The sequence below is a fragment of the Salvelinus sp. IW2-2015 genome, linkage group LG5, assembly GCF_002910315.2.
Source record: "Salvelinus sp. IW2-2015 linkage group LG5, ASM291031v2, whole genome shotgun sequence".
NCBI lineage: Eukaryota > Metazoa > Chordata > Actinopteri > Salmoniformes > Salmonidae > Salvelinus > Salvelinus sp. IW2-2015.
In genome coordinates, this window is record NC_036844.1 from 22,000,002 (window position 1) to 22,020,506 (window position 20,505).

General features: G+C 47.0%; 1 protein-coding gene across 6 annotated transcripts in view; it reads left to right on the top strand.

Annotated features, from left to right (window-relative positions):
- Positions 1 to 20,505, top strand: part of LOC111964052 (protein PRRC2B) — a 51,516-nt gene that overhangs the window by 18,438 nt on the left and 12,573 nt on the right. For 5 of the 6 annotated variants that reach the window (XM_070443600.1, XM_023987726.2, XM_070443602.1 and 2 more), the window contains exons 3-23: positions 165 to 342; positions 8,075 to 8,177; positions 8,288 to 8,351; positions 8,551 to 8,694; positions 8,911 to 9,233; positions 9,332 to 9,468; positions 9,640 to 9,809; positions 9,943 to 10,030; positions 10,147 to 10,306; positions 11,805 to 12,150; positions 12,386 to 12,531; positions 14,361 to 14,565; positions 14,929 to 17,278; positions 17,453 to 17,616; positions 17,813 to 17,925; positions 18,399 to 18,540; positions 18,711 to 19,066; positions 19,242 to 19,343; positions 19,537 to 19,720; positions 19,855 to 19,952; positions 20,125 to 20,490. In XM_070443600.1, the coding sequence (XP_070299701.1) occupies positions 165 to 342; positions 8,075 to 8,177; positions 8,288 to 8,351; positions 8,551 to 8,694; positions 8,911 to 9,233; positions 9,332 to 9,468; positions 9,640 to 9,809; positions 9,943 to 10,030; positions 10,147 to 10,306; positions 11,805 to 12,150; positions 12,386 to 12,531; positions 14,361 to 14,565; positions 14,929 to 17,278; positions 17,453 to 17,616; positions 17,813 to 17,925; positions 18,399 to 18,540; positions 18,711 to 19,066; positions 19,242 to 19,343; positions 19,537 to 19,720; positions 19,855 to 19,952; positions 20,125 to 20,490 (5,939 nt within the window). The remainder of the gene's footprint in view (positions 1 to 164; positions 343 to 8,074; positions 8,178 to 8,287; positions 8,352 to 8,550; positions 8,695 to 8,910; positions 9,234 to 9,331; positions 9,469 to 9,639; positions 9,810 to 9,942; positions 10,031 to 10,146; positions 10,307 to 11,804; positions 12,151 to 12,385; positions 12,532 to 14,360; positions 14,566 to 14,928; positions 17,279 to 17,452; positions 17,617 to 17,812; positions 17,926 to 18,398; positions 18,541 to 18,710; positions 19,067 to 19,241; positions 19,344 to 19,536; positions 19,721 to 19,854; positions 19,953 to 20,124; positions 20,491 to 20,505) is intronic. The other variant, XM_023987727.2, reaches the window with a different exon arrangement.

Here is a 20,505-nt window from a genome sequence, read left to right on the forward strand (position 1 = left end):
CATATGTGCAAGGATTTGATTTGGCTTGGCTCATGAAAGTTGACCAATACAAAAAATTTGCAAAGAGCTTTATTCCCACCTCTATCCTCCCCTCTGTCTGTGTCCACTCTTACTCCCACTATCCATCTTTCTCTCGCCTCTTTCTCCTCCCCTCTTCCTCCCAGCAGTTCCGCGACATGGCTTACAGAGTCTTGGCAAAGTGGCCGCAGCCCGGCGCATGCCCCCACCCGCTCACCTGCCGAGCCTGAAGTCCGAGAACAAAGGAAACGACCCCAACGTGATTATCGTGCCCAAAGACGGAACAGGATGGGCAAACAAGCAGGAACAACCCGATCAAAAGAGGTGGGTGAGAAGAATGAGCCTAAAAAAATGTGGCGTCATAACGCGGTCATTTAAGATCTAGCTTTAAAGTGAAGTTACTTACAATATGTCGGTTTTCAACATAGTTGACGGCCAAGAAGAAGCACAAAGCCAAGAAGTTACAACCGTTTTAATGTGAACTTCACGATTACAGGTTTTTAGATTTTTATTTTTTAGTTAATACATTTGCACAGAGACCTTATTTACATAAGTATTCAGACCCTTTGCTGTGAGACTCAATTGAGCACAGGTGCATCCTGTTTCCATTGATCCTTGGAAGTTTCTACAACTTGATTGGAGTCCACCTGTGGTAAATTGCAATTTATTGGACGTGATTTGGAAAGGCACAAACCTGTAAGGTCCTACAGAGCAAAAACCAAGCAATGAGGTTGAAGGAATTGTCTGTAGAGCACCAAGACAGGATTGTGTCGAGGCACATATCTGGGGAAAGGTACCAAAACAGGTCTGCAGCATTGAAGGTCCATAAGAACACAGTGGCCTCCATCATTCTTAAATGGAAGAAGCTTGGAACCACCAAGACTCTTCCTAGAGCTGGCAGCCTGGCCAAACTGAGCAATCGGGTGAGAAGGTTCTTGGTCAGGGAGGTGACCAAGAACCCGGTGGTCACTGTGGCAGAGCTCTGGAGTTCCTCTGTGGACATGGGAGAACCTTTCCTGAAGGACACCCATCTCTGCAGCACTCCACCAATCAGGTCTTTATGGTAAATTGGCCAGACGGAAGCCATTCCTCAGTAAAAGGCACATGACAGCCCCCTTGCCAAAAGACACCTAAAGGACCATCAGAAACAAGATTATCTGGTCTGATGAAACCAAGATTGAACTCTTTGGCCTTAATGCCAAGCGTCACGTGTGAAGGAAACATGGCACCATCCCTACAGTGAAGCATGGTGGTGGTGGCAGCATCATGCTGTGGGGATGTTTTTTAGCAGCAGTGACTATTCCGGATCGAGGAAAAAATTAACGGAGCAAAGTACAGAGATCCTTGATGAAAACTTGCTGCAAAGAGCTCGGAACCTCAGACTGGGGTGAAGGTTCACTTTCCAACAGGACAACAACCCTAAGCACACAGACAAGTCTCTGAATGTCCTTGAGTGGCCCAGCCAGAGCCTGGACTTGAATCCTATCAAACATCTCTGGAAGGACCTGAAAATAGCTGTGCAAAGTTGCTCCCCACCCACCTGACAGAACTTGGGAAGAATGGGAGAAACTCCCCAAATACAGGTGTGCAAAGCTTGTAGTGGCATACCCAAGAAGATTTGAGGCTGTAATCGCTGGCAAAGGTGTATCAACAAAGTTATTAAAGGGTCTGAATACTTATGTAAATATGATACTTSATATTTTTCTTTCCATCAATTTGCAAAAATTTCTAAACCAGTTTTTTGTCATTATGGGGTATTGTGTGTAGATTGGGGGGGGGGAACAATTTAATCCTTTCTAGAGTATGGCTGTAATGTAACAAAGTGGAAAGTGAAGGGGACTGAATACTTTCTGAATGCGCTGTATGTCTATCTTTCAACCACGCAGGTCTACAAAAATATATATTTAAAATGTTCAAAAAGTACTGGCTGGCAACGTTCAGTAAAAAAAACAACAACACCGTAATCTATTATAAAACACATAAAACGGCCTGTAACTAACAGGTTCTTACCGTCCTGTAGGTTCTCATTTTTTATATACAGTACCAGTCAACTTTGGACACACCTACTCATTCAAGGGTTTTTATTGATTTTTACAATTTTTCTACATTGTACAATAATAAAGACATCAAAACTATGAAATAACACATGTAAGCAAAAAAGTGTTAAATCTAAATATATTTGAGATTCTTCAAAGTAGCCACCCTTTGCCTTGATGACAGCTTTGCATGATCTCAACCAGCTTCATGAGGTAGTCGACTGGAATGCATTTAAATTAACAGGTGTGCTGTGTTAAAAGTACATTTGTGGAATTTCTTTCCTTAATGTGTTTGAGCCAATCTGTTGTGTTGTGACAAGGTAGGGGTGGTATACAGAAGATAGCCATATTTGGTAAAAGACCAAGTCCATATTATGGCAAGTACAGCTCAAATAAGCAAAGAGAAACGACAGTCCATCATTACTTTAAGACATTAAGGTCAGTCAATAAGGAAAATTTCAAAACCATGAACTGGCTTTCATGAGGACCGCCACAGGAAAGGAAGACCCAGAGTTACCTCTGCAGAGGATTAAGTTCATTAGAGTTACCAGCCTCAGAAATAGCAGCCCAAATAAATGCTTCACAAAGTATAAGTAACAGACACATCTCAACATCAACTGTTCAGAGGAGACTGTGTGAATCAGGCCTTCGTGGTGGAATTTCTGCAAAGAAACCACTACTAAAGGACACCAATAATAAGAAGAGACTTGCTTGGGCCAAGAAACACGAGCAATGGACATTAGACCGGTGGAAATCTGTCCTTTTGGTCTGGTGAGTCCAAATGTGAGTTTTTTTTGTTGTTGTTCCAACCGCTGTGTGAGTAGGTGAACAGATGTTGTGCATGTGTGGTTCTCACTGTGAAGCATGGAGGTGGGGGTGCTTTGCTGGTGACAGTGTCTGATTTATTTAGAATTCAAGGCACTCTTAACCAGCATAGCTACCACAGCATTCTGCAGTGATACGCCATCCCATCTGGTTTGCGCTTAGTGGGACTATCATTTGTTTTTCAACAGGACAATGACCCAACACAACTCCAGGCTGTATAAGGGTTATTTGACCAAGGAGAGTGATGGAGTGCTGCATCAGATGACCTGGCCTCCACAATCACCTGACCTCAACCCAATTTAGATGGTTTGGGATGAGTCAGACTGTAGAGTGAAGGAAAAGTAGCCAACAAGTGCTCAGCATATGTGGGAACTCCTTCAAGACTGTTGGAAAACCATTCCAGGTGAAGCTTGTTGAGAGAATGCAAAGAGTGCAAAGCTGTCATCAAGGTAAAGGGTGGATATTTGAAGAATCTCAAATATAAAATAAATTTGGATTTGTTTTTTTAAAAACTATTGGTTACTACATGACTCCATATGTGCTATTTAATAGTTTTGATGTCTTCACTATTATGGATTACTATTATGGATTGTAGTGTGAAGGAAAAACAGCCAACAAGTGCTCAGCATATGTGGGAACTCCTTCAAGACTGTTGGAAAACCATTCCAGGTGAAGCTTGTTGAGAGAATGCCAAGAGTGCAAAGCTGTCAAGGCAAAGGGTGGCTACTTAGATCAAAATATATTTTATATTATTCAAACGTTTTTGCTTACTACATGATTCCATATGTGTTATTTCATGGTTTTGATGTCTTCACTATTATTCTACATTGTGTAAAATAAAGAGAAATCCTTGAATGAGTAGGTGTCCAAACTTTTGACTGGTACTGTATATCTTAAATTACCTTTTTTAATTTTCATATTTGATGCTGTAATCTTGAAGCCCATTCAAAAGACCTGGGACATGACCCCGGAAGTATGACGTGGGAGGATGACACTTGCACATCGTATTGAGTGAACACTGGTCAAGCAGTGTTATTGATTCAGTTAAGGTCCAGGGAGAAGAGGAAGTCGGCAAACGGCGGCCAAAAGATTTAGGACACCATCACAATAATGTGAAGTGGCTGATCTTGTGTCATCACCTTCATCCTCAGTAACCAGGTTTACATCCAACCTTTTTTATGCGAGTATATGTCGGATACAAAATGTCACGACAGGCCTAAAGGAAACATCAAATGTAACTTTCCCAAATGTCGACAAAAGAAAATTACAGTAGACAAGGTGGGATCAATGGAGGTGAAAATGCCTTCATGCACAAATGTATTGTAACGACCCTGGGTTTATAAGCGCGGAAATCGACTCTGCCGCTCGAGCATGCTTTTGCGGCACAGTCGATAGCGCGCCGGACCTCGGGCTTAGAATGGTGATGGCTTCACGAGACCTGCTCCGCTCTGGCGTGGTCGTCGCATTAAACACTATCGGTCGTACAGACCTGTGAGTGATACGGACGCGTTACTGCAATTCCCAAGCGAGAACAGTAACATCGTCTGCCTTCTGTCCCCTCTCCGGCGAGTGAGTGCTTCTCTGTAAGACGTAGAGTCGCAAGCTAGCCCGAGGACGCGCTCTTTGAAAGGAGGGAGTAGTGTAACGGCCTGGGTTGTAAGCGCGGAAATCGACTTTGCGCGCGCACGAGCATGCTTTTGCGGCACAGTCGATAGCGCGCCGGGCCTAGAAGGTCGAGGGTCGAGACCTGCTCTCTGCCTGTTTCATTACAGTATAAAATAACCATATCGAAGTGAACTTGGAGTCATTTGATATGTTGTGGTCCTACGCGTATTACGCGGGGAAAGCATGCACTTTATTAAGCTACAGAGGAATAATAAGTTAGTGAACATGCACAGGGATATTGAGCTATAGAAACTACTTCTGTGGTGTTTACTACTAGCTCTAATGGAAAAAATACAACGCATGCGACACATTGCATGCAGTGTGCCACTCACACGAGCAACTAGTTCACGGACGAGATGTAGCGTCTGGGCTGGCGGGTGCTGGGATTGTGACTACTCCCAATCGAAAGCCATGAAATGGCTCCTTCTGCCCGGAACGCATACAGTGATTTGATGGCAACCACATTCTGGTGACTATCGATCGGTGTGCCGACTCTTAGCCATTAAAAGAGAAACAATTAATTTGTTTCTATCCAGGTCTAACAACACTATCAGCCATATTTTATTCCTACCAAAGTCAATTTTTAACAAGGCAACAACCCAACATCACAGAGCTGAAGTCAGAAAGTCTACTGAGCATCCTACACCTCTACCAACCACAAAATCACACACATCTAAACTCACAATTCCTTCAACCAATCCATTTACCTGACATTCTTACCATCCACGAACGTAAGAACACCATTCACCTTCGTCATCTCGGGTCCCACAATCACAACACAACTACCACAACACATCACACATCCAACACTACAACATCACACACACCACACCACCACACCTACTGTTACGAGCTTACAGCCAACCTTCTATCTTAACAAGCAACAATGTCGAGCAAACTACGTCCAGCGACAACAAATTCAAATCGACGCCGAATAAATGAGTTGACATCTATTACAGACAGTTATATTTTCAACAACATTCCACAAGGTGTACTCAGACAAGATTACAATTCACAGTCACTATAATAGTTAGTGTTGTAGGTTAAGCCATTGCGTTTATACCAATTGATTAAACATTGGAGATTGTTTTCAAAACGTTCATGTGGGGGGTAGAGACTATCTCTCAAACCCAAGACCCTCATTCCCCATACCACAGGGTTGGATGCGTGTGAATGCATTTGAGCCCGAGTGTACCTACATCTTGACAGAGACTGGACTCCCTAAACTGATGGTCCCTGATTTGTCTTAGGCCCTCTTGCTCAAGCAGACTGCTTATTTTCGATTTCTTGCCCGAGCATAATTCTTAATTAGGATTGAGGTGCAGAGCTTTGTGTATTGAAGGCCACTCCAAATAACCTGAAAATTTTGACTATCTCCCCTTCGAGCGATTTTAACTATACCAACAACTTTGCGAGTTAAGTAATGCTCTGGGTGTCATGTTAGAAGATATTTACTGAAAAAACATTTAAAGTATTGCTGCTTGCAATAATCCATTTGAAATTTAGATTTTACTCAAATACAGGGTCTATTCTCGAGACACCCAAAGCCCATTGTGGACCTCCTTATTATCATTTCAGACGTATCTTATAAGTGTGATAGCTCTATCGCGAGAGAACGCAATCTCCTTCCTGATGACGCTGCTGTATGACGACTGCGTGGTCCCATGGTGTTTATACTTGGCGGAACTAATTGTTTGTACAGCATTAGTTGTATGTCTATACCATGTCCAAATTAGAACGTAGCCACGAGGGGGTTGATGATAGAGAAGGGACAAAACACAGAATAGCGCAATACAGGAAGAGATATGAATAAGTTAGAGAGGATGAATTATACAGAAGAGAATGATTGGCATGAAGAGGATGCCAGGGAGGAAATGGACACAATGAGATGTGAATTTACGAGAGAAAGGGATAGATGAGAAACCACAGAGTACACTTGTCAGGCCTGTTTTGAGATAACCCCTTTGTCATACCCTGGGTATAGCAACCAGACTTTGGTCTTGGGTGTACTGTATGTGCAATTGATTTTTTGGTCTGTTTCGAATGTTCCTTCTTTGTGTGGCTGTAATTCGTATGATATCTTCCTAAACATTGTCTGTCAAAGCAAAAGCCTCTATGGCTCTGTGGAAGTGTGGTGTGAAGGTAGGCCTTGAAATACATCCGACCAAACACACTCCAATTTGCACTCAAAAGTTATAGTACAAATGTACCCTATCAGATAGCTATTCCTAAAGCCATGACATAATTTGTCTAGGAGAGTGTGTGTGCGCAAGGCTTGTATATAATAGCACAGTCAACTTAGTGTATGTGACCCACTGGAATTGTGATACAGTGAAATAATCTGTCTAAACAATTGTTTGAAACATTTCTTGTGTCATGCACAAAGTAGATGTCCTAACCGACTTGCCAAAACTATAGTTTGTTAACAAGAAATTTGTGGAGTGGTTGAAAAACTATTTTTAATGACTCCAACCTAAGTGTATGTGAACTTATGTCTTCAACTGTACATCTCTGGTGGGAATATGTGCATATTGTTTTTATGCAGATTATAGAACATTCGCATGAAACTGTCGCCAGTTGGATGGAAACCTAGCTACTGATCTGAAAAGTGTTTTGCATGAGTTTCGGTCACCTATTCAGTTGTTCCAGTCCCGTGCAGGTAAATTTAGTGGAGATGTGGAAAAGAAACCATAATAGACTGAGATGCACTCTTGGATTAATGTATTCCCATGATGCAACATCTTTCATGAAATCAATGTGTTTTGTATTCTGAGAACATATAATCTCTTGCACAACCAATAGGTAACATTAGCTGGATGATGCAAGAATAGGGGGATAGTGGCATTGATGAGCAAGGAAATGGGTTTTTGTTCACCTGGTACACAATTTGTTGGAGTTTGTTTCTGTACACTTTCCTGCAGAGTGTGTCTGTGCACTTTTTGTATGGATGCGTTCAAACACTTTGTCCCAAGTGCAGTTGCAGGAAAGATAGTCTTTCGTCTTTGTGTCGCAGACTTGAGGGGCGTTTGTTTGCTACCTCAAGGTTAGCTGACATGCAGTCCGTAGAGCTGATTGTGTGGGAGTTGAGTGGTGGGAAGTGACCACTCTATTGTTTAGTGTGGGTGGCTGGAGGAGTGCGAGCAGGATGACTAATGTACAATGAGTATATGGCAATGTTGCATGAACACCAAACATATGGCAATTATAAAACCAGCATTAGGGTGCTACTTTTTATTTAGTGTCATTTGCATAGCAGGTACATCACATTTCTCACACTAGTCATTCGATTCCAGACAGCAGAAAAAAGTGAGTATTTTTGTAATGCTGCCTGGTACGTGAGAAGTGGGTGTACTATTTATTTCTAAATTCTCCAAGAGATTCTTGCTGGGTTATGTGTCCAAGTTCTGTAATGTGCCGAAGTGATACTGTGCACAGTATGTGTCTTGGCACAAGATGTGTATGCATCTAGTCTGCCTCTGTGTTCTGTCCTGAGCTGATGGAGTGATGGTTCCCTCTGTCTCCTCCCTCAGTTCCATTGCATCAACACAACAGCTGCCGGAGTTGCAGCCGCAGCTGGCTTTACAGAAATCTGTCTCCAATCTCCAGAAGACCACACCGGTAGCCAGTCAAGAGGTGGGTTTGGCCTCTCTACTTTTTATCTTCTACAGCTTGCGGTTTCACATTGTATTGTTTTTATTGGAATTGTGTTTTTCAAGTTAAATAAAATTCCTTCCTTTCTACAGAGCACAAACACAAGTGGACCAAAGCAATGGGCCCATCTAAATGGAAAGGCCGTAGAACTAGATGGTGAGTTGGAATCGGAAACCCAACTGCTTAAAATCACTGTGTCTGTGATCAACTTTGATGGATTTGCTATCAGACCTCTGACATGCTCCAATTTACTGCATGTCTCCACCACACCTCATAATGATTCTCCAGCAGCCTCTGTTTTATTTTTTACTTCTCTGACTGACAGCTGTGACACTTGTTTTCATGGCAATGGCAGGTTTAAGGGCCTCAAACCGACTGCAGCCCTTCTCTCACGAGGAATTTCCAACGCTGAAGGCTGCTGGGGAACAGGACAAGGCTGGCAAGGAAAGAAGCACCTTCGATCCGTCGTATGGGCCCGGACCAAGCCTCCGCCCCCAGAGTGAGTCCAGTGAACAATGGCTGTGGTGGCACAAAAATTGACTGAAGTTCAAAAGTGGCCCAAATGCCTCGCAGCATATTTGCTAATAATCTAATAAGTGCCATGGGAAAATATTGTGCACATACTTTAAAACAACTGAATACGCTGGAATTTCACCACTTAACTCTTATGCCACGGCCTTCTTTTCTCAAATTCGTTTTCCTCTTGTCTCTCCAGATGTGACAAGTTGGAGGGAGGGTGGTGGGAGGAACCTTGTGCCCTCATCCCTGCCGGCCTGCCTGCCTTCAGAGACCGAGGGCAAGGCCAGCGGCGTGGCTGAGACTGGGAGCTCCCCCCCTCCTCTTCCCCCCTCTGCCTCCTCTATTCTCTCTGCCCCCATGGTCAGTCCCACCACTGCCACCATTGTCAGCGCCCCTCCAGCCCCGGAGCCCAAGGAGATCTCTCTGCGCCCCGCCCAGCCACTCCGCAGGCCCGCCCCCCCTGCCCTGAGCCATCACCACCCTACCACCACCACCTACCACGACATGCTGCCTGCCTTTGTATGTAGCGCAGTACTACTCTCCATTTATTTTCACTTTATGACACCATAATGCAAGATTCTGTTCTGACTGTATGCTTTTTGGCCATTGGTTTTCAGATGTGCCCCAAAGAGACTTGTGATGCTCCCGGCACTGCTGAACACACTGGCCCTGTCACTGTGGTCGCCCCAGTCCGCTTTGACAACAGGCCCACCTTCAGGCAGCCCTACCCCAATAACAACCAAGAGCCTGTCAAGTAAGTAGTCACCTGCATATGCCCACTGTCTGGAAGTGTGAGCAATGCTCAGTTAAAATTATCATGGAAGATTTAAAAAGGATAATACAAATGCTGGGAATTATTTATTTTACTTAGCAAAAAAAATAAATGCAGACCTCTCACCTCCCCATGTTCCTATTCTCCTTGTAGTGGCGAGGTGGGGAGAGGAGAAAACCGCTTCATCCGCGGGCCCCTGCGCAACCCCTCCTCCCGACCCATCCGTCGACCTGGCGACAGACCCCCTCGTCCAGCAATCATCAACCCAGATGACCTGAAGGATCTGGATGAGCTAGACAACGACTGTGAAGACGGCTGGGCAGGTAGGGGGGTTCCCGTTATTATCGTCATCATACAAAGACTGAAACAACATGCATCAAAGGCAACATTTCTGTACATGTGCCCCAACGGAACTAGTTTGACCTTAATTAAAATGTTGCTCCCTTGCTGTTCCAGGTATCCATGAAGAAGTTGATTACGGCGAGAAACTCAAGTTCAGTGATGATGAGGAGGAGCATGCCGCTGGTGAAAAGAACAAGATGTGGTGAGATTACCCCCACCCCCTTTGTGTTTGTGACTAAATTAATATTGTCGGTGCAATTTCTGTCATTTTAAGTGCAGTGACTGATGGTGAGATTTCTGGGTCCATCTCTGATCCAGGGCTGAATGGGAGAACCAACGTCGTGAGCGCCAGTTATCCCTGAGCTCAGGAGAGGGGCCATACCCCCAGGAGGGCCCTGAGGAGGAGGCTTACCTTGCCTACCAGGAGCAGATGGCCCACAGGAACACCAATGGCAGGTTCCCCTCTGGAGAAGCACAGGTAAGATCATACCGGGGTCCACTATGCCTCAGACTGCTACCTTGCCTGGTCCCCCTAGCCTCTTCAATACCACTGATCTCTGACTTTTTGAGTTGAAAGCAATATGGCAGGAACCCGTTCAGTCATTTCACATATCACTGCTCATAAAATAGAGGAGACCAGGGAAAGGAAGGCAATATAAAGTTGAGGCAATGGACGAGAGAGAGATTCACTTTTTGTTACGTTACAGCCTTATTTTAAAATTGATGGCGAAAAACATTGATTAATCTACACACAATACCCCATAATGACAATTTTTGTAAATGTATTTAAAGTTAAAAAAACATACCATATTTACATAAGTATTCAGACCCTTTGCTATGAGACTCGAAATAGAGATCAGGTGCATACTGTTTCCATTGATCATCCTTGAGATGTTTCTACAACTTGATTGGAATCCACCTCTGGTAAATTCAATTGATTGGACATGATTTGGAAAGGCACACACCTGTCTATGTAAGGTCCCACAGTTGACAGTGCACGTCAGAGCAAAAACCAAGTCATGAGGTCGAAGGAATTGTCCATAGAGCCCCGAGACAGGATTGTGTCGAGGCACAGATCTAGGGAATTGTACCAAAATAGTTCTGGTGCATTGAAGGTCCCCAAGAACACAGTGGCCTCCATCATTCTCAAATGGAAGAAGTTTGGAACCACCAAGACTCTTCCTAGAGCTGGCCTCCCGGTCAAACTGCGCAATCGGGGGAGAACAGCCTTAGTCAGGGAGGGGACCAAGAACCCGTTGGTCACTCTGGTAGAGCTCCGGAGTTCCTCTGTGGAGATGAGGTGAACTTTCCAGAAGGACAACCCTCCCTACAGCACTCCACCAATCAGGCCTTTAGGGTAGTGGCCAGAGGGTAGCAACTCCTCAGTAAAAAGGCACAGGACAGCCCGCTTGGAGTTTGCCAAAAGGTACCTAAATACTCTCAGACCATGAGAAACAAGATTCTGGTCTGATGAAGCCAAGAGTGAACTCTTTGGCCTGAATGCCAAGCCTCACGTCTGGGGGAAACCTGACACCATCCCTACTGTGAAGCATGTAGGGGATGTTTTCAGCTGCAGGGACTTGGAGACTAGTCATGATTGAGGGAAATATGAATGGCCCAAAGTACAGAGGGATCCTTGATGAAAACCTGCTCCAGAGTGCCCAAAGTTGCCTCAACAAAGTACTGATTAAAGGGTCTGAATACTTTTGTAAATGCGATTTATAATACAGTTGCAAAAAATTATAACCTGTTTTTCTTTGTCAAAATGGGGTATTGTGTGTAGATGAACAATTTAATCAATTTTAGAAGGCTTTAACGTAGCAAAATGTGGAAAGTCGAGGTGTCTGAATATTTTCCCAGTGCGCTGTATATACTGTACACCTGTAGCTCAGAGAAGACTATTCATGAGTCCATTGAGCACAGAACCCAAATCATGGAGAGTCCTTCCCATGGTAACACCTCTGTGCTGTCCACAGGCACAGCAGAAGAGCTCCGGGCTGGGCATGGCCCAACAGGGTGAACCCCTGGAAGACCAGGAGGAGCGCCAGGTCCCAGCCCGGGGCAAGTTTGTTTCCCCTGAGCTCTCAGAGGCTGTGGAGAGAGCACGCCGACGCAGGGAGGAGGAGGAGAGGCGTGCCCGTGAGGAAAGACTGGCCGCATGTGCCGAGAAGCTCAAGAGGCTAGATGAGAAGTTTGGGAAGATGGAGAGGCAGTTGTCGAGGTCTGAGGAGGAAGCAAAGGACGGGGAGAGCAAGGATGCAGCACTGTCCCCTGGAAGAGAGAGCAAAAACCACCCAGAGAGCTGGCAGTACGGCACAAAAGGTAACACCAATCTGCTATTACTGTTTGTTTAATAAACATTTATCCAGGTTGGTCAGATGAGAAAATACTCATTTGCAATTGCAACAATAACCTTCTCAGAGATAGATATATATATGTATATATGTGTGTGTGTGTGTTCACTTATTGTTGAAATGGAGCATTTTACTGAATGGTTTACAGAGGTAGTTAAGTAAAAGTAGGATTATATCCCGCTCCCTCTCCTCTCCTGTCCCAGACGCTGAGTGTCTCTTGGAGCACTCCCCCAGACAGCAGGACTACAGGGACAAGGCCACCTCGGGCTTCGCCTCCTACCGCAGCGAGGACGATCCCGGGGCCGAATCCAACTCTCCCCTACCGCCCCGCTTCCAAAAGCAGCAGCAGGTGAGCCGCCCGGCCGACGCAACAGCCCGTTCCCTCGAGCCCCTAATCCCCCTCCCTAATTCCTGCCATTAGCGCCCAGCGGCACTAGAAAGGCCCGTCAGAGTTGACATGAGCAGGTGTTTTCCGTAGCGACTGTCCTTCTTGACTGGAAAGGGGAGGGTATTATGAAGGGTGTGCTTGTGTCATTTTCTATTTAGTTCAGTGGTGGATACGTAGCAATAGGATACACAAAACAGGAATAAAAGACCCACTCACTGCTTATAGTACAGTTCCAAAAGGTCTTTAACCTTTCTAGCGCAGGCGTTCCGCTAGTGGAACCCCTCGACAACATTCCGCTGAAAAGGCAGCGCGGGAAATTCAAAAATATTTTTTTGTTTTGAAATATGTAACTTTCACACATTAACAAGTTCAATACAGCAAATGAAAGATAAACATCTTGTTAATCTACCCATCGTGTCCGATTTCAAAAGGTTTTACAGCGAAAGCACAACATATGATTATGTTAGTTCAGAGCCAAGTCAAAAAAACACACAGCCATTTTCCAGCCAAAGATAGGAGTCACAAAAAGCAGAAATATAGATAAAATTAATTACTAACCTTTGATCTTCATTAGATGACACTCATAGGACATCATGTTACACAATACATGTATGTTTTGCTCGATAATGTGAATATTTATATCCAAAAATCGCAGTTTACATTGGCGCGTTACGTGCAGTAATGTTTTGATTCCAAAACATCCGGTGATCTTGCAGATAGCCACAGAAATCTCAGAAATACTCATAATAAACATCGATAAAAGATACAAGTGTTATTTACAGAATTAAAGATAGACTTCTCCTTAATGCAACCGCTGTGTCAGATTTCCAAAAAACTTTACGGAAAAAGCATAATTTGAGTACGGCGCTCAGAGCCCAATCCAGTCAAATCCAGCCAAATAAATTTCCGCCGTGTTGGAGTCGACAGAAGTTAGAAATAACATGATAAATATTCACTTACCTTTGATGATCTTCATCAAAATGCACTCCCAGGAATCCCAGTTTGACAATAAATGACTGATTTGTTCCATAAAGTCCATCATTTATGTCCAAATAGCCACTAGTTGTTAGCGTGTTCAGCCTAGTAATCCATCTTCATGAGCACTAGGTCCAGACAAACACTCAAAAAGTTCCGTTACAGGTCGTAGAAACATATCAAACGATGTATGGAATCAATCTTTAGGATGTTAACATAAATCAACAATAATGTTCCAACCGGAGAATTCCATCGTCTGTAGCAAAGCACTGGAACGAGAGGTAACTCTGTCGGGAGCGCGCGTCACGAGCCTGAGACACTCTGCCAGACCACTGACTCAAACAGGTCTCATGAGCCCCTCCTTTATAGCAGAAGCCTGAAACAAGTTTCTAAAGACGGTTGACATCTAGTGGAAGCCTTAGGAAGTGCAACTTAACCCCATAGACACTGTGTATTCGGTAGGCCAAGCTTTGAAAAACTACAAACCTCAGATTTTCCACTTCCTGGTTGGATTTTTCTCAGGTTTTTGCCTGCCATATGAGTTCTGTTATACTCAGACATCATTCAAACAGTTTTAGAAACTTCAGAGTGTTTTTTTATCCAATACTACTAATAATATGCATATATTAGCATCTCGGACAGAGTAGCAGGCAGTTTACTCTGGGCACACATTTCATGCAAATGTGAAAATGCTGCCCCCTATCCCAAACAGGTTAACTGCATCTAGTCACTTTTTTATTTATTTATGTGAGGTGAATAATTGTACCAGTGTTTATACTAAATGAGTTTCTGCTCTGTGTCCCTCCCACTCTCAGGAGCAAGTGTATAAGATGCAGCACTGGCAGCAGCAGTCTGGCCACCCCGCCCCCTCCGGCTCCAGCCACCCCCAGAGGGGCTACTACCCCCCACACGTGCTGGGCTTTGACCCCCGCTGGATGATGATGCCCCCCTTCATGGACCCCCGCATGGCCCAGGGCCGCTCCCCTGTAGACTACTACCCTAACGCTGTCCACTCTTCAGGTTAGACCTGAGAAAATAGTCTTGTTGTACTAAAGCAGGGTTTCCCAACCCTCTCCTTAGCCCCCCCTAGACGTTTCACATTTTTGTTTAACTGTCGCACCTAATTCAATTAGTCAACTAATCGTCAAACCTTTGACTAATTGAATCAAGTGTGCCAGTTTAGGGTTAAAACAAAAATTTGAAATAGTTTGTTGAGTCCTGAGGAGAGGGTTGGGAAACCCTATACTGAAGGGAATGGTAAGGGGATCCCTTTAAAAGGATCTATCTTTTTAGTTTGACAGCATTATCGAACTTTATAGACTGATATAGATTCCTAAACAATCCTGTATCTCTTACTGTAAAAAACACTCTGTTTTTGTGTAGGAATGATGAAACCGCTGATGCAGCCAGACCACCTGAACAGCCCAGGGTCCACCTCTGACGAGGGCTGCCACCCCAGCATGCATCACGAGAGGAGGGCCCCCTCCACCGAGCCCTACCCCGTTTGGAACCAAGATGGCTACCCCCCTCGCAGTTTCACCCCACCCTACCAGAGACAGCACGAGAGCTCAGACAGGAGCCAGCCAGACGACCGGATTGACAGGACCTGCTCCCAGCAGGACTTGTATGAAGAGAGGGGAAACGAGTGCCTAGACAACCCCTCTCACGACCTCTCCCATCCGGCCTACCACCAGAGCAGAGGCACCGACAGGGACCACCACTCGCACAACCAAGGCCTGCTCTCCACAGCCCTGAGCCGGCCCCAGCAGCAGAACACAGACGGCGACTACCCCAAACAGGAACCCAAAGACGGGCACCTGAAGGACAGCACTGACCACCGCGACGATGTCTTCGACACCGCCAAGGAAAAGGGCTTTGACTCAGACTTCTGGAGGCGAGATGGAGGCCAGAAGAAGGAAGGTGGTGTTGGTGTTCAGAACCAGTGGTTTGATCCTGGCTCCACCACCTCCGCCAGCAGTGTAAGCCAGCCATCTGAGACCAGTGGTAGGACCCTGACCCGCAGGACCGGTCCCATTAAGAAGCCTGTGCTCAAGGCCCTCAAAGTGGAAGAGAAGGAGAACGAGAAGCCCAAAGTGGAGCCCGGGGAGAAGGTAGTCCCTTACCGCCTGGAGAAAGAAGTGCTCACCAATGTATATGACCTGAAGAAAGACAACCAGCCCCTAGTAAGTAACAGACGCTCCGCCTCACCTGCTATCGAGAAGCAGCCAGAAGGGAAGCAACACCCACCACCAGCCCCTGCTAAAGTAGAGCAGCCATCCAGTCCCCACAGTGAGGATTTGCCCAAGGAGAGCAGCTGGGACAGTGGGAAGAGCCAGTCCTCTAGAGACGACCAGGAGAGCAGGGAGCCTGCCGCACCACGACGCAACAACTGGATCTTCGTCGATGAGGAGCAGGCCTTTGCCGGAGCCAGGGGAACGGGTAGAGGTCGAAGCCGTGGCGGCTTCAGGGAGTTCAGCTCCAGAGGAGACCGGGGAGGCCGAGGCGGAGAGAACCCCAGAGGAAGCTACAACAACAATAACAGCAGGGACGCCGTTGGAGCCCAGAGACCAGGCAGAGGCAGAGGACTGCCCAGGGACTTTGTCAAGGTGGAAGACCTGCAGAGGGGGAAGCCAAGGAGGCGCAACGTCAGCGAGACTCTGAGCGAGACCTCCGAGTACGAGGAGCTGCCCAAGCGGCGGCGCCAGAAGGGCTCTGAAAACGGAGAGGGTGTCAGCTACCCAGAGCAGGGAGAGACCAGGAAGGCTGACCGAGACTCGTGGAGGTCGAACAAGGTGTACACTGAAGACCAGGCGGCTAGCGACGCCCGAGACGACAAAGCCAAGGCCAGCAGCAGGGGGTTCGGCGGCCGCTCTCTGCCTCCCAGACTCGACACTGGCAGGGGCTACAACACCGGCCGGGGGTTCAACAACAGCTCCAGAGACACCTCCACCTGGAGGGGCCGGGGGACACAGTTCGGCAGCGGCGGTGGGCCAATGCTGGAGAACGGCTATGGCCCGGGCACCGAAACCTTCTCCAGAAGACCACCACCTGCAGAGCGCGAGCCCCTCAAATACACCCCCAAGTTTACCGGCTCTACCGGTTCCTTCATGGAGAATGGCACAGAGGACCGTGGCTTGGAGGGAGAGTACTACATAGACAACGACAACCCTGGACAACAGCAGTTAAGAAGACGGCGGCCGCCACGCCAGGACAAGCCCCCGCGCTTCCGCCGACTACGTCAAGAGAGGGAGCCCGGCAGCGGCCAGTGGACCAGTGACGAGTATATCAACGGATCGGACGGATTCGCCAACCCCTGGCCAGGCCGCTCCAAGGAGGGAAGTAGAGAAGACGGATGGCCCAGTGGCCACTACTCCGGAGGGGGAGGGAGGTCCGGTGGTCAGCATGGCCAGGCTGAGGACTGGGAGACTGGCTCGGAGAACAGCGACTTCAACGACTGGAGGGAGAAGCGAGGTGGAGGGCAGCAGCAGCAAGCCCACGGTGGAGATGTGCACTCAGACTCTGGCCACGGGGAGCTTGGCTCTGTGGAGAAGAGGGAGCTGGCCAAGAGAAGCTTCTCCAGCCAGCGCCCCCTGATGGACCGGCAGAACAGGAAGGGAGAGCCGGCTCTACTGGAAGGGAACAAGATGACACGTTCCTCAGAGAACCCCAACGCACTGCCCTCCTGCAACAGGAACGACGGCTGGCAGAACGGAGGGGCCTCCAACCATAGGAGGTGAGTACTGTGCTAACTTTGGCTTACGCTAACTCGGTGTGAGAATGTTCAACAACACTGTGGATATTTAATTTTTTTCAAAACATCCTCATGGCATCATGATACTGTAGCTTTTAAAAGCAACACCCTTTAATGGGAACACCTGACTCATGGAATGTCTCTCCCTTTCTGCAGGAACAAAGAGGATTCAGGCCTAGTCTACTGTGTTGAGCAGTCTGAGGAGGGCCACCAGTCCAACGAACACTCAGGGAAGAAGCTGGACAAGGAGCTGAAGACTCGGTCTGTAAAGGGAGACCTGGCCGAGCCATTGTCTCAGTACGACCTCACCAGCTACCACAGTGAGTGCCAGGCACCAACCTCATAGTAAAGCACGGCTCAAATGTAACCAGGGTTCTCAAACTTGTGACCCATGGACCAGATGCGGCCCACAGACTGATTTAATGTGCTCCATGGTTGTCTTTTTGTAAATTCAATTTTCTATTTTCATATTTCCTATCACAGTGTGTTGTAATGGCATAAGTGTATGTCTTCCAGTTGAGGGGGATGCTGGGGGTTCCAGTCCAGATGGGTTCCAGGACCTGTCCAAGAAACAGCAGCGTCATCTTCCACAGGAAGACGACAGGAGGAGGAAGGAACATGGAGCTCCGGTAAATTGACAGAACATTTAAAATAATCCCGAAACATTTAAATACGTCTGAAATAATGGGCACGTCTGAAATAATGGGCACAAGGGCTTTGGGTGTCTCGAGAATAGAACCTGTATTGAGTAAAATCTAAATTTCAAATGGATTATTGCAAGCAGCAATACTTTAACTAAATGTTTTTTCAGAAATATCTCAATTGTATAGTTGTACATGCCTTATTTTTATTTTACTTTTATTTAACTAGACAAGTCAGTTACTTTCAGTCACTTATTTTCAATGACGGCCTAGGAGCAGTGGGTTAACTGCCTTGTTCAGGGGCAGAACGAAAGATTTTTACCTTGTCAGCTCCGGGATTCGATCTTGCAACTTTTCGGTTACTAGTCCCAGGCTCTAACCACTAGGCTACCTGCCGCCACTTGAGCAGCTATGTTGTACTTCATCTATGAAAAAATGTCTTCCTCTACCTCACACTGCAGGTGCCGGTGAAGAACAGACCGATCACCTCCAAGATGCCCCCACGGTTTGCCAAGAAGCAGGGTGGCATGACCATGGATCAGCCAGAGGAGGGCCTCTCTGCCAACAACCTGGGCACTGAGATCTGGGAGACCAACAGCTCCGGTAGGACTAACACCCCAGTGCTCACAACTCATCTTCCACCCCATCTGATAAGAGTAACTCACTCTGTTGCCCATACTCTGCTTTTCTTTCCAGATGAACATTGTGTTGTCAACTGTGTTAAAGAGAATCTTTGACTCCAGTGGTTCTTACATTATTTTCATACCCTTTAGCTCTGTCAGTCCAGTCATCTGGAGGAGACTCGTGGACCAAGCAGGTGTCTTATACAGGCAGCGAGCCCAACTCTGAGGACTCTGACGCGGGGCCTGAGCAGAGCAAGGAGCAGCACAAGCCCGGCCCCATCGGCAACGAGCGCTCGCTCAAGCACCGCAAGGGCTCGGAGGGTCTGGAGGGCGGGCCCATTACGCCCGTCAACGGCGTGAACCTCCACGCGGACACAGTGCTGCCTGTGCCGCCCATAGAGTTTGGCGTTAGCGCCAAGGACTCTGACTTCAGCCTACCGCCCAGGTCCACCCCAGTGCCTGTGTCCAACCCCGTCACCAAGCTACAGGTCACCCTTGCCAGCAACGTGAGTACAAATACACTGAGTACTACCAGATGTCACCTCATGATTATAGGGTGGTGTATTGAAAGGAATCCTTGAAATTGCTTCACCATGAAGTGGCTTGATTAAATAAATATAAATTAATGTAAAATGGACAAAAGATGTCATTGACTAGTTGTTAACTTCTGTCTGTGTGTAGCCGGCCCTGACCCAGGCCATCCCCATGCTGCGTAGAGACCACCTGCAGCCTGGCATCAACCTCAACCCCATCTCTTTCCCCAGCGCTGACCTCACACTCAAGGTACACCACCCCCACCACACTACCTCTCACTTTCCACAAATCAGACTTCTCTAAACATTAGTCTTGTTAGAGATTTAATTCTCAATAACCTACCTGGCTAAATGTCAGATCAGATAAACATTAGTAAACTCCAAAATGTTTTTTTGGTGTACTTTCACTAAACAGTTGCCTCCCTTCGGCCCCTCTTCCTCAGATGGAGTCAGCCCGTAAGGCGTGGGAGAACTCCCAGTCTCTCCCTGAGCAGGGCTCTCCTGGTGGGGTTGCCGCTGGTGCCCAGCCCCCCTGCACTGTAGGCTCCTCCAGTGGGGTCAGCTACAGCTCCTTTGGAGGGGTGCCAATGCCCGTGGCCTCTGTGGCACCTTCCATGTCCATGCAGGGTAAAGGGACACTCAGACACATTAACAGACATTATTGGTATATTTGGCCAAGGACTATGCATTGTATGAAATCTACGTTTGTGTGTTGTTATTACAACTTTTGAAAAAACATAATTGTATTTCCCTCTCTGTAGGTAACCATATCCCCCCGCTGTATCTGGACGGCCATGTTTTTCCCAGCCAGCCTCGTCTGGTGCCCCCAACCATGACCCAGCAGCAGAGCTACCAACAGGTACTTCACTCACAAGTATAGGGTCTTACAGGATTTTATTCCATTTTTCTTTTTAATAAAAAACACATTTATTGGGGGGGTTTTCTTTTTGGCAATAATCAACAAAACTACACTGTGCAGCGGAACACCAACTGTAATATTATAATTCACTCCTTCCCATGTGTGCACGCAGGCAGCTGCCCAGCAGATCCCCATCTCCCTGCACACCTCTCTGCAGGCCCAGGCCCAGCTTGGTCTCCGGGGGGGCCTGCCCGTCTCACAGTCCCAGGAGATGTTCAACTCCATTCCCTCCTTCAGGTCCCAGGTATACATGCACCCCAATCTGTCCCAGCCCAGCCCCATGGTGCTGTCAGGTGGTGGCCCCCTCAAGGGGCCCTACTCGGCCTTCCCGGGCATGCAGCCGTCGGATATGGTCAAGCCCCAGTCTGGCTCCCACTACCAGCCAATGAATGGCAGCCAGGCCATGGTCTACGACGGCCAGATGAACCAGGGCCCTGGCATGGGCTCCTCCCAGCTCATGGACTCCCAGCTCATCCAGGTAAGAGGAGCCACT